The sequence below is a fragment of the Mesoplodon bidens genome, assembly GCF_964165515.1.
Source record: "Mesoplodon bidens genome assembly, chromosome: 10".
Taxonomy (NCBI): domain Eukaryota; kingdom Metazoa; phylum Chordata; class Mammalia; order Artiodactyla; family Ziphiidae; genus Mesoplodon; species Mesoplodon bidens.
Genome location: NC_138172.1, coordinates 14,904,388 through 14,918,662, shown reverse-complemented (window position 1 = coordinate 14,918,662; position 14,275 = coordinate 14,904,388). Strand labels below are relative to the sequence as shown.

The 14,275-nt window shown below is 37.4% G+C and overlaps 1 protein-coding gene across 1 annotated transcript in view; it reads left to right on the top strand.

The window, feature by feature from the left end:
* The window catches only part of CNTN6 (contactin 6), a gene marked incomplete at both ends in the record, with an annotated part of 245,183 nt that overhangs the window by 173,408 nt on the left and 57,500 nt on the right, over positions 1-14,275 (top strand). Inside the window, 2 exon segments of the mRNA XM_081246253.1 lie at positions 1,096-1,225; positions 3,377-3,527. Of these exon segments, the coding sequence (XP_081102379.1) occupies positions 1,096-1,225; positions 3,377-3,527 (281 nt within the window).

The window sequence follows — 14,275 nt, the reverse complement described above, 5'->3', positions numbered from 1 at the left end:
TAAATGAAAAAATATTGGTTTCAGAGGGCTTAAGTCCATTTGTCCAAGGTCACACCGCAGCTAGTAAATGTTAGAATTAATATTCTAAACATAATCTGATTCCAGAACCCAAGCTCTTAATCATTATCCAGTATCTTGGTTTTATGAAAGCTAATGGCTGTCTCTAAACTTAGGGAAGTAGAGAACTGAGGCAGTTATCCACATTTTTCAGTCTAAAGCACACCTTATTCTACAATATACAGAAAATGAGACAAGGTTATTTTTCCCATCAAATTATCCAAATAATTGTGTTAATTCTCCACTCTACTTTGCACTTATAGGCACAGTTAGAGATAAAAGGAACATCTGTTGTTTAGAATCTGAATGGAACACCGTTCTTTGTTTTGGCTTTACTGAAATTTAATTCCTGAATCCCTTTGCATGTAACATTCCCTGTTTCCTCCAGCCTACTTTTGTTATCTTTAGAGGATGGTAATAGGTACCCTGAAATATTTAAAGTTATATTTGCACTATTAAATTATTTCATTCTATACACTCAAAATTATATTTCTATACTCCAAATGGGACTCTGTAACAGATTTTGGCTATTTAAACATACTTTACAGTCAACTTCAGAAAAGAAGAATTTAGCTCCTTCAACTTAGGTACTGAATTAGAAAATTATCAAGTCATCATATTTTAAGTCTTTTTGAGACATTATGATGGAAATCCAAGGAAATTTGCTCATCACTCTATCCATGTCTAACATTATTGTCAACCATGTTTTTTGGAAAATTGGAATGGTAGATAGAGTATTCCAAATTATTTTATATACCGTATAACAGAAAGGTAACACAACATACCTTCTATGCAAAGAATGCCAATATTCAAAGAAATAAGGTAACATAAAATATACTAACCACTAAAATTATACTAAGAATATTTCCATTTTCTTAAACTCCAGAAAGCTTCTCAGGATCTTGAAGTATATTAACCTCATTTTCATAAGCAACAGTTCTCATACACCAAAATATCATAGCTCATTGATATGCATAAATGATAAGAGAATACCTACGTTAACACACTAGCATCTTTATGTGGCTTTTCTTTTATTAGGAAAGAATTCAAATAGAAAATGGGACACTTATCATAACTATGCTGAATGTGTCAGATTCTGGTATCTACCAATGTGCTGCAGAAAACAAATATCAGATAATTTATGCAAATGCAGAATTGAGAGTATTAGGTAAGTCATTCATTTATAGCCAAAAAATTCAAACTGACATTTTAGCAAGCTATGATTATATGTAATATGAATCCAATTTTTCCGTAAATTAGAAATTGCTTTTCCTTGAAATAATGAAAAATGTCTAAATTAGCTTCTAAAAAAATACGAAGTGAGGGGCTTCCCTGGTGGCGCAGTGGTTGAGAGTCCACCTGCCGATGTAGGGGACACGGGTTCGTGCCCCGGTCCGGGAATATCCCACATGCCACGGAGCGGCTGGGCCCGTGAGCCATGGCCGCTGATCCTGCGCGTCCGGAGCCTGTGCTCCGCAATGGGAGAGGCCACAACAGTGAGAGACCCGCATACCGCAAAAAAAAAAAAAAAAAAAAAATGCTAAGTGAGAATTATTATTCTGCTAGGGCAACATATTAGGGCTTGGAGGAGCCCACTATTGGGTTCATCCAAACCAGAAGTGGCTCCTCCAAAGCTGATCCCAGCATGAGGTTTTGAATACAACCCCAAAAGCATCTATTAGGAATGTTTTCAGCTGAAAATAAGAAAATAAGAAATGAAAACCTCAATTTATAGAGACTTAAACAACGATTTATTTTATCTCAATAATAACTTCAGGGGTGGTAGCTGAGCAATGGCACTGTGACTTGATGACATTATTCTTTAAACTCTTTCCTCATGCTTGTAGCCTCCTGGTTCCAGGATGACTGCTGTAGCTACAGAAATCAAGTCCATACTCAAAGCAGAAGAAGACAGAGTGGACAGTCCTTTTCATTAGAAAAGAAAAAATTTCTGAGCCCTTTCAGCAGATTCCTTTTATGTCATTAGCTAGAACCCTGTCATGTGACCACTGAGACCTCAAGAGAAGCTGGGAAAATCAGCCCCTATAGTGGAAAATGTTGAGATAGAAGTGGTTTGCAGATGATATTCTGGGACAGTCAACCAGTGGTGTCTGTCAGGATAAATGACTCATTGATATCTTTCATCCTAAGGCTTTCTTAATGGTATGAAGACAGGAGATGAAAGAGAGGAGGAATTAAGCAAAAAGACAGTTTCATGAGCATATGGGTGATGGACACAGATTCATTTGTTTATTCATTCAGTCAGTATTTATTGAATATTTACTGTGTACTAAGCACCTAAAACAGAATTATCAAAATTAGAGTGATCTTTACCTTCATAGAACCTGTAGTTTCACAGAGAAAAAAAGGCTAAATTTTAAAATATCATGATTATTACAGTGAAGAATTGAATAGGTGTTATCAGTTGAACATAATCTAAATTGAGAACATTCTCTTTAAGCTGAGATAAGAAGAAAAAGCATGCACAAGTCAGTGGAAGGACAGAGAAGCCATACTCGAAACGCCCAGAAGAGAACATGGCATATCTGAAAGAACTTCAGTTCACGTAGACTTTAGGCTAAGAATGGGGATTGGACACATAGGTTCCCACAAGAATGGAGCTGGGAAGACTTGGATGCACCCAGGCAGTCTAATTATTTACCACTCTCATGAACTGGTATTTGTTGAAACTGACAAAGATTAGTTTTGTTTTGTTTTTTTAAGTTTCTACTCAGCCTGCCTGCTTCAACAGAAGGCAGACTATTTCCATTTTTCTAGTTAAAGGCATGCCTGAAGAAATCTAAAATAATGATGATGTACTTCTGATTTACTTCAAAGGTATTTCATTGTCATATATGTATATTCACATTTAGGATTATTATCTCGGCTAGAACAGATTTAGTAATTTCCCTAATCAGGGTTAAAATTCTGTCTTCTGTTCTTGTGGAACCATCTTCACCCTCTTCATTATAAATATTATTAAGAATGTGACTTTTTGTAACTTGCTTCCTCCCTCACTTTTGTTATCACAATGCTTTTGTTATCACAATGACCAGCACCAAAACAAAAATAAATTACGTTTACTGAGCCCATACTTTGTGCCAGGCACTATTTACCCTTCTTTATTGAATGTTATCTCATTCAAGACCTAGACTAACCTTCTGAGGTAATATCTATTGTCATCTTCATTTTACAAATGGAAACGGACTCCAAAATGTCAAATCCATAACTAGCCCAAAAAAACCTTGAGCAAAGTAGCTTGAAAAAAGTTTTGTTTACAGATATTAGTAATTTAACAATTTTGTAATTTTGTTTTTAGCCTCAGCTCCTGATTTCTCCAAAAATCCCATTAAAAAAAATTCAGTTGTTCAAGTTGGTGGGGATACTGTGATCGAATGCAAACCGAATGCTTTCCCTAGGGCCGCCATCTCCTGGAAAAGAGGAATGGAGATCCTGAGACAAAGCAAAAGGTAAACAAATCTCTTTTGTTTTAATATTTTAAATATTTTGTAATATAATATCTTCCAGATTTTTAGGGTTTACTAGGTCTTCCAAAATTCCCTCCCTTATTACTCCCTCCCAACTTACAACTACATATGCAGAGATACTAAACATTTTCACATGATGGTAAAAACAAAAGGATCTTACAAGGCTATGAGCTGTTTGTATAATTTGACTGCAATATTTTCAGTGCATGCACTTGTAACAGATATATTTTAAAAAATCCTTTAACAGCTTTTTCTATATTCAGTTTGAAGGCTTTTTCCTGACCCAGCCTGCTGAGTAATCATTGAGAAGAGCATTATACAAAGGAGGCACTCACTCACACACCTGGCATTGCAGTTTTTAAATAGTCACACAGGTGTTCACCCCAGGACAAAAATGAATTCACCACATGAAAAAAATGTAGAGAGGTTCCTGTAGAGAAAGAAGAGAGGTTTCCTTCTACTATGGATGTGGTTGAGAAATCCCTGATCAGCACTGGTATGTTTTCTGGGAGAGTTTTGACAGCCCCAAAACAGATGTTTTTCTCTACTCATAATACATTTCAGTCCATTGTGCTGTAGAACCTTGTATACCCAGAGTTGACTTGACTACAGTTGTAGCTCTAATTTAATGACCCATGTGTGTTTCTATGTGATCAAATACACAATGGGGTACTACTATGAATTAGCTGTTGTGCTGAAGATATGAAAATGGTTCAATGGGCACTTCTTCAGCATCATACATGTCACAAACTCAAATACATACCAGGCAGGTAACATAAGTAATGAAACAGGCCAAGTGAAAGAAAAGACAACTGAAGTATGATGAAAAAATGGCTATCTGTTAATCTTGGAAGACTGTGAAGGACTGGAGAGAGAGTTCTACACCTAAAAGAGGCAGTCATAAACTCCGAATTCAGTCAAATGTTGTTTTATGGGAAGAACCTCTAACATTTCAGGAAAAGCTAGAAATCTGATTTTTGGCACTGAAACCTCTGAGCCAGAAAAAAAAAAAATGTCCATAGGCGGGTTGCAGGGACACCATTTTGTCATTTCTGATCTCAGACTGCATTTGTGGTCAGGAAGAGAGAAAAGGAAGTTAAAACAAGCAAATAAACAGTGTTAATTGTGTAGAGTGTTCTCACCTTTATATCTGCTGCCTTGCAGACCCTCTCCTGACATGGTGAGACATAAAGAGAAAGCCCCTTCAAAGGCACTCTTTCTTTTCTTACTGTTTTCTGTCTCCAGGGGTCTCTACAGCCCCGGACTGAAGCTTTCCCCAGGAGAGGGATTCTGTCAAATGTATCCTTGTACGTCCTGTGCCTTGGCACAGAACCCAAACTCAATAAATGTCTGCAGAATGAATGAATATGTCCAAAAGGATGAATATGTAAGGCATTACCAGCTTTAGAGAAAGGCTATTCTGGGAGGAAATGCCTCAAGACATAAGAACAGATAATTCGAAACTAAGGTGAAGAGAAAGGTGAAAGGAAAACTGGTGCCCTGCCCCAGCTGGGCTCCTTCCTCATGTAGACTACCTGGGAAACTGCTGCAAGCACTCCCAACAGATCTGGATGTGGATCTTCTTTAAATGTTTTCTCTTTCAGTCCTAAATCCTAATCAAGGTTTAAATATATTGCTGTAGAACAGGAAAACTCAAGAGATCCCATAGGCTCAAACACAGGCTCTGTACTGAGGGTTCGGAAAGATCGATTAGCTCTGCTTCCTTTACTAAAGTGACTGTAAGTTTTCACCTAAAGAGCCAGAATGACTACTGTTTACCTTCTATAACCTTTAAAGACCCAAATGCAAGGCATGTTGGGAAGAGAAAGAAAAGGAAAAAGATTTAGATGGAGGTAAGAAAATGAGAGAGAGAGAGAGAGAGAGAGGGAGAAAAGAAAAGCTTTGTAGGGTACAAGGGAAACTGCTTTTTAAAAGAGCTTTTCAGATTTTTGTTTTATTTGTTTTGCCCCATATAGGATGAATTTGGGATCTTTTTAGCCTCCAAATAGTCACTAATAGTTATATCAGATTCAGCATTGTCTCACTGGGGTTAAAGGAATGGCCCACATGATTTTTATTTACAAATTCTTCTTTCATAATTCCATTCACTCATTGCTTTAGAATTTCATTACAGCTTTCAGCAAAAGAAAACAAATAAAATTATCTCCTGAATATGCATCCTAAAAAGTTGGGAAAAAAAGTCGAGCCCCAGCAGAGTACAGTAATTACAGATGTATATCTCTGCCAGGTATAGCTGACCTTAAGCAGTAATTTGCAAAGGTCACACACAGCCAGCTCTGTGAGACTTTGTGTTTCTGCATGTTTCCTATCCTGCCCCCTCTTCTATTGTTTTCTGAGATGACTGGTTTCATTAAGAGTTGACTCCATGCAGCTTATTGGGAAATGCAGCACCCATGCTTCTATTTGTGTTGACTTGATGGCTTTTTTGTAGTCTTATCATGGTGATTTCCAAACAGGCTGAAGGTAAAAATTAGAGCAGTGATTATAAAAAAGGAAAGAAGGAAGGAAGGAAAGAAGAAAGGAAGTAAGGAATGGAGGAAGGGAGGAAGGGAAGGAGGAGGGAAGGAGGGAAAGGGCATAACGGTTAACTGTGGAGGCTGTATGGTACAATGAAGACATAGCCCAGCCTCTATTCTATCCTAATTACACCGTAACTTAAGAGTAAGTCACGTCTTTGATAGGCTTCTATATCAAAGATGGATTAGAAGCATCTCATCTTCCTAAAAGAGAACAGAGAGCCAAGTAGTCTCTCCAAGCCCATTCAAGCCTAAGGTTGACTATTTCTTCTATAGCTTTGATATGAGCCATTAGAAGGGAACTGACTCTTTTCTCCATGATCTTTTCTCCTTCTCAAGTCAGTGTTGCCAGGACAGATCCCAAATTCTAGCAAAGTAACTGCATTCAGCTTGCAAATAGCTACCACACTGGAAGAACATTTTGGGGAGGAGAATATTAAAAGAGTACCTAATGCCACAAAATAGTTCTTCTAACATTTGCAATACATGAATAAAAGTTATTTGACTTAGAGTCTGTGTATACATTTTTACACTGTGTGTGCACACACTTGTGTGTGTGTGTACCATAGGGGTAGCCATAATTTCTGAAACTAATGAAATTAATTACCCTAGGAGACAGAGACCTAGTCCACTGTCCACATTTTATAGAGCTAGATCCTTAACTCAAACACAGAACACTGAGTCTTAGTACACAGATTTTAATGCCACATCAGCCTGAATATTTTATCTAAATAGCAAAATAAATGTAATTCCTATCCTTTCATACTCTGTTAAAGCACGATACAACTGTATACACAGGAAGATTAAAAGAATCAGGTACAGAAAACAGTTTAAATGATTCCAAGTAGGAACAGTTTTTAGCTCTTGACCTTGGAAATATCTACATGGGGAAATGTCCTTTTTAGTCTGTTATAAAACTTCTATACCATCCTGTCTACTTTGAAATTTCATTGTTGCTACACTTGCTTCCAATAAAGTGTAACTATCTAGAGATGATTGAAAGGACTCTAAAGAAGCCTATTCAAAGTAATCTTACTGTATGCCCTACTTATAAAAATGGTGGCAATATATATTTTTTGACAATTTCTTCCAGTCTTACAAGAATCAGACAGCATTTATCACATAGCTAATGCAAAGCTTAGAATTGATGCCAAATCTGCCATCTCTGTTTCCAGATCTTTTCCTCTCTGCAAATAATGGAGAACATACTCAAACTCTTTATTTTCTGAAAGCTATTGTCACGTGATTTTACCAAATTTCATGTGTTGATAATTCAGATCAAGCAACATTTCTGAATATGGTGTTTCTTATTGGCCTGTGTGTCACAAAGTTTTGACTATTTTAAGAGTTCCATCTTTACAAGTGTCTATATTCGTGGCTGGCTGTCAGAAGAGAAAAGTTTTACTCCAACTAAAAATAGGCAGATGGCATTACAGAGCCCTAAGGCTGCCTGGTTTCCTGCCAGGAATCTATAGTCATACTCCATCTACCTCTTTCTTTTTGGAGCTACCAGTCATTTAGAAACAGCACCTAGACTGAAGAGAAGCAATGGTATGTTCCTGTGGAAGAAACTGGGATGTATTATCAAGAGTCCCTTGTTGGGAATCAGAAAACCAGGATTCTGGTCTCAGTTCTGTCATTGACGAGTGGCCTGAGCTTGGGTAAAATCACTAGCCTACTGTTTTTTTCATTGAGGTCACTGTTTCCTGGACTTATTTAAGATGAAATAATTTGAAAACAACTTTCAGAAATACTAAGCATGCTACCCATGCAATGACTGCCAGAACAGAGATTATATGTTAGAAATCAATGCAAAAAGTTAGCCTGGCAGGTTGAAATTTCAGATTCTATCATACTCCTACTCATAGTTTTATACATGTTTTACCGATTTGTTCAGGTGACCAAGTGATTGAGCCAAACATGGTGATTGCTGTGAATTGTCAAAACAGCTAAAATGATCTGTTTAAATGGATTCAGAGGTTACAGAGGGCACTGTCATCCAGATTTAAGCATCCCAAGAGTACTAGGCACTGCTCACTAACTCACCATTATTGGCCCAGCACCTAGAACAAACCTGGAACATAACAGATGTCCAATGCATATTTTCTACTTTGCTAAATCAATGAAAGTTAAAATTTACATTGTTTTGTGTCTACCTGAATTAAGAGATTTTGCAGTTAAACCAAAAACGTATTTAGTAATTAATAGACCAATGATGTGTTCATTCATTCATTCTGTAAAGATCTGATGAGCAAAAATTATACCCCCAATACTTTACTAGGTTCTGTAGATAATTTTTAAGTAGCCAACTACATGATACATAATATGCCTTCATAAGAAAGTGTTTTGTTTTTAAGTTATTTGGAGTCAAAGATCTGAGTCCTGGTATGAACTCTACTTCTCATTAAGTTGATAACTTCTAGCAAGTCCTTTAACTTCAATGGTTCTCAGTTGATTTGTTTGAAAAATAGAGAAAATAATACTTGTCTCACCCTTGGAGTTGTATGAGACTCAAATGACATAGCATGTGTGAAAAGGATGGATATACACTCTTACCATTGGGTGCATTTACTGCTGTTATCCTAACCTTTATGCAAATCCAAGTTACACATTCTTACTTCCACCAGCCAAGGGAAAAACCACAGACTTCACCACAGGAAGTCAAGATGAATACAGATTAAGCTTATCTGTGCAAGGCATTCTGAGGCAACTGAAGGAATCAATTCCACATCTGCTAAGTTTGATTAATCGCTTCTTTTTTGCCTTGTGGATCCACTTAGCAAGTGAACTGACAGAAATCAAAGGCCTAGATTTATCTCCTTATACCCAGTGGCTGCTGGCTACCTGTTCAGGGGTCACCTCATGAATTTAATAGAAAACGCAGGAAATGTGAACCTGCTGGGAAGACAGCTCAAAACATCCTCTGAAGGGCAGCATTCAGTAAGACGCCTACATCACCTGAGATCTTGTCCGAGTGGGAACACAAGCTCTGAACAACAAAAACAAAGAGATGGACAGATGTTTTTACCTATTATTGAAAGAATAATAATTGAATTAATAGGTAACCCATCACATTGCTTCTTCACTTTCCTAAAAAAATCCACCACATTTCTCCATCATTTCATAAAATGAAGTAAAATAAAATCCAGCTATATGTTAGACTAATTGTCATTAATAATTAAAATAACCATTTTAAGCACCTCCATATGACAGGCAGTACACCAGGCTTTTCATATATCTCAAAAAACTAAAGCACACTTTTTTCATATTCAGATACATTTCTGAAGGACATAGTTGCCACAGAGCATACGGTTATGTTTGTACCACTTTTACCCTGGTAATCTCAAAGAGCTGAATACAAAAGGCACTTTGAAATTCACAGAGAATCGAACTCATTCAGTCATAGAGATTCTGCCCCTGCCCCTGAGCAGTTGGTTTCAGGATGTGATCATATTCCACAGACTTGAAATAAGAGGACTGTTGGATTTTTTGGAACCGATTGCATTACCTCTTTCCACTCAGATACATATGTGTATATATATATATACACACACTTCTAAACAGATCTTATCAAATCCTGGATTTTGTGCTTTATCCTACAATAATGACACCATTAAAACCTGCGTGGCCCTGGGCACTTCATAAAATGGTGTACCCTGTGGGAACATAATGAACCCATTAGGTGGCATGGAATCTAGTAGCGATGCTTATTCAGTAGTTTCGCCTTCAATCCCCCAATTTAGTGGGCCCACTCCATTTCCATCTGCATGGCACTTCAACTCCCAAGACCTCCCTCTTAGACACAATAGTACCTTGTAGGAAAGGGCCAGGGGAAGAAGAGTAGAGAAGGGAAGCAGAAATGAGAGAGAAGGAGATGAGGAGAAACAAGGATGAGATGTCATTCTCTGTGCCAAGAGATAACTGATCGTTATTGAGCAAGTCACTTGATCTTTCTTTTCTTCATGGGTAAAAAGGTACACTTGGGAGAACCTATTTGAAAGCCCTTAGCACAGTGACACAGAAAAGGAACAGAATTAAAAAAAAAAAAAAAAGAGTCTGTCTTCATTCTTCTCCTTGCTAAGCTACCTGGACAAAGTAGTTCCTTTAGTTACAGAGCCTGTTGCCCAACACTTAGCTATCATTCCACTTTCTCCCTGGATCCTTTTCACAGCCATCTTACCCTGTGGGGCATCAGCTAATGGGAGTCTGGCTGCCCAGTTGTAAGGAAGCCGATTGTATGATGCTCCCTCCCTGTTTGACACTTCTCTATGCATTTTTCAATAACTGCTTTCCAAATCACCACTATTCCTTCTTTTTTAAAACCTTTACCCCCCAAGCGCTCAATCTTAATAAAATATCCCCTCCACACATGTTTTTTTTTAATGCAACTTTAGCCAGAATGTAGCAACTGGTAAGCAGGATTTCCTAGCCCTTCCTCCTTGCAGAGCTTCCTAATGGAACAAGCAAATAAACCTAATTTTATTTTGTATCACCAACTACTTAATATAATAGTGCTTAGTACATTAGGTAGCATGAGTATCAAATAGGCAAATGAACCATATGTTCCCATGTTTAAGGAAGAATGACAGTCTGCATAATGCCAGGCTTATTACAATCTCCCTTCTGTGCTGCTTCTTTGTAATAAAATTTTAAATCGTTCATACTCAACTCCTGAAAGCCTTGTTAAGGTGAGCCTTTCCAAGGGAATACATGCTGAAGATGTCAAGAGCCATCTGATACTCTTGCCTGTGTCACGCAAAGATGTAACAAGCTAAAATCCTATGTGTGCCCCTGTCAGTCTTGCCCTATTTTTTCCTCTTGCCATCCAATCTTCCTTTCTTTATCCCCACTGGCCTCCACTGGCCTGAAGCACTGACCCTTTAGCACAATGCCTGCAGAGCCACCTACCTGACATGGTCTGAAAAAGCTCCAGTTCATTAAAGATGTAAAGCCTGTCTTTAAACCCAGCCTGCCCAGCTGGGTGTGTGCTGTTTTACACTGCTTCCTTAGTTAGACTATCATTGCTTTAGTTCTCTATTTAAAATGTTTTAATGATGGGTAATAACATCCTGTGGTTATAAGCCAAGGACAAATATGGCAAAGCAAATAAGTTCCACAAATAAATAGCATCTTATAAATTCTTGTACTATAAGCTATCACTGAAAATGAATAAGATTCATCATAGAGTTGCTATGAATTCACTGGCTGGATTGGTAGATTTCATTATCATGCATAAGATTTTCATGCATAAGATTTCAAGATCATGCATGATTATGCATAAGAACCTTGTGAAAAATGCAGATCCCAGAGCTGCATTCAAGATTTTGAGTTAGTGGGTAAGAAGAAGGGCTGAGAAATCTGCATTTTTACAAATTCACTCCCTCTGCTCCCAAGTAAAGCTGAGACTGTTCAGTACCACCTAGAGAAACACTGATTTGGTGCAAATGTACCATTTAAAAAATAGAAACTTTGTTTCATCTTCTTTCCCCTAAGAACTCTGCTTCCTGTACTAACATGCTCAGCTCTTCATCTTATCTCATTGCTGAGGAGATGTAAGTCCTCAGTTCAGTTACTTTTTGAAAATATGAATACAATTGGCCTTCGAATGGTGTCAACTTACTTAAGTGCTTGCTTCTAATTTCTGAGTGACATTTATATCTTCCACAGTTTACCTAAGTATTCAACAGCAATAATTTTATAGACAGAAAAGGTCAGTTATTAGTGCAATTAATACAAATGACCTTTCATTCTTGGTTTGGCTTTGGCAGAAAAAAGTGATCACTTGATATGCTTAAAGTATAATGTTCCTCACTCGGAAAGAAAATGGTTGCTTGACAAGTGTTTGTTACGCCCACCCTTTTTTAGAGATACTGGTGGGCATACAGAAAGTAAATAAATAGAAATAGATAGAAATAGAATTTTTGTCTTGGTAGAGATTATGATCCAGTTGAAGAAATAAAAGCCAGACCCATTACGTGACAGTGAGTCTTGTTAATATTTTCCAAATGAAGAGTGAGGCTGTCAGAGCATTTTTTTTAAGTCACTGGCTATTATTTCCCTATATCTTTTTTTTTCTTTTTTTCAATAGTAGAATTAAAAAGCATTTCCAAATGAAATTTATGCAAGAGCTCATTTCATAAAACAAGTAAAATTGAACTAATCTGGCTAATGTCCTGGAGGGAGAATCAGAGCCCCTCTCTAAACCCTCATCACTTTTCAGCCACAAGCAGCCCGTGGAGTGCCCCAAGAATCCCCTGGATCTCCTGAGAGCATAGCTGGAGAAGTACTGAGTTAGAGTGACAAATCTTATACTCAAGTGTAACTTGTCAAACCATTCACTTATTTATAAGCACAACTGCAAACCAATTTGACAGTCCGTGTAGAAGATTCTAGGTTTATAAATTTGAATGAGCCCAGAATCCTGTGGGGGAAGCAGGCAGGTCAACAGCTCCAGTGCAGTGGGGCATGTGTCACCACAGACAGAAGAGGGTGTAGAGACTCACGAACGCAGCTTACAGGAGGAGAGAAAGGCCTCAGCAGGTTGGAGGTAACTGACCTGGCGCTTGAAGGGTAGGTAGGAAAATTTCCTACATGAGGAATGTAGGAGGAGCAGGTTTACTGTGTGGCAGCTTTAACCCATAGTTAGCTTCATAATTGATGCCACTTTGAAGATTTAGATTTAGACTTCCCTTCCTCAATACAGGATATATTTCATCCATGATTTTTTCTCTAAGTAGAGAAAACTGTGATATATACACTCAAATTCTATTTTTATATTAATAAAAGATATAGGATCAGTCTGTAAGTTGTCAGTGTACTGAAAGATGGAGTCAATTCACATCAATAAAATAAAATAATTCAGTCCTCTTAGTGGCTTAGCATCCTGCATCCAGAACATTCAAATGACTGACTGGATTTTCAATGTAACATACAATATAATTTTGGGTGACATATAAGACACAGATATGCAAATTCAACAAACAGGGATAAACTCCCTAAGCTCCATAAAGGACTTGATCTGATATGAAATTATGTGTTATAATTAAGAAGAAAGAATTAGCAGACTAGGAGGCACATCCAAGTTGTCCTCCCATTCTCAGCCAGTTTGTTAGTTTTGTAAAGATTCTGAGGAGTACAATAATTCAGTAGCCAAAGGGGATCTAGAATGGGAAATCCCACTAGCATCCATCACTTTCAAAACTACCCACGTTCAAGATAGCAAGGGGAGGCATTTCTGAGATACACATATTCTGAAATCACTGAATTACAAAGCTGGAGTGAAAGGGGTAATAATCATGAATGTTCCAGCCCAATTCCCTCACTTTTTATATCTGAGGGAAAACAAAGACCTCAGGGATAAAGTTACTAGTTTAAGTTCACCTGGCTGTGTTTGAATCTCATCCATCTATCTCAAAGTAAGCTGCAGATACAGCTTTACATTTGCAAAATTTCAAAGCCTTGAGGAAAATCACACAATAGGCTCATCATCATAAACATAATGAAAGTGTAGCCAAAATGTCCTTGCAATGTTCAAACTTCTCCATTCTGTTTTGCACAACTCTTGCTCCCATTGTGTTTTCAATCGGTTTGCCTCCAGTTATTTTGGGAGCATACTTTTTAAGATATTTCTTTTAAGTCCTATTTTCACAACTTTTTTGTCATTTGCTAACTTTATAATTTCCTATCTTTTCTTTTGATTTGCTTGGGCTGTAAGGCATGTTAGCATATGAATCTGTTTTAATTCCCTTTTGTGTTTTCTCAGGCATCCTAAAATACTGCAGCAAATGCAGACACTTTTCTTTATCTTTCCCTTCTTCTACTGAACAGCTAAATATTCCTCTTAGGGTTCTTTCACTGGATTAATTTAGCTAAACTCCCCATCTGATGCAGTTTTGTTAATGTTAAATCACACTTCCTTCACATTTTATGGGAATCAGCCTAGCAGCACATTCTTTGGCATGCCATCGAAGCAAAGACACATCATGACACCAAATAATTATGTTATTTAGCAAAGGTTCTTATCTGGCATCTCCTAATTTATGTCACAATTCAGTCACCCTGAAACTGTTTTTGCATTGTATGTCAGCCACTACAAAGCCGTTGCTTAAATTATTTGTGTATATTAAAGAAGGAGTCACATTTTGATGAATTCTAAGGTCTGAATATCTGATGCTTGATTTCTGCTTTGGAGTT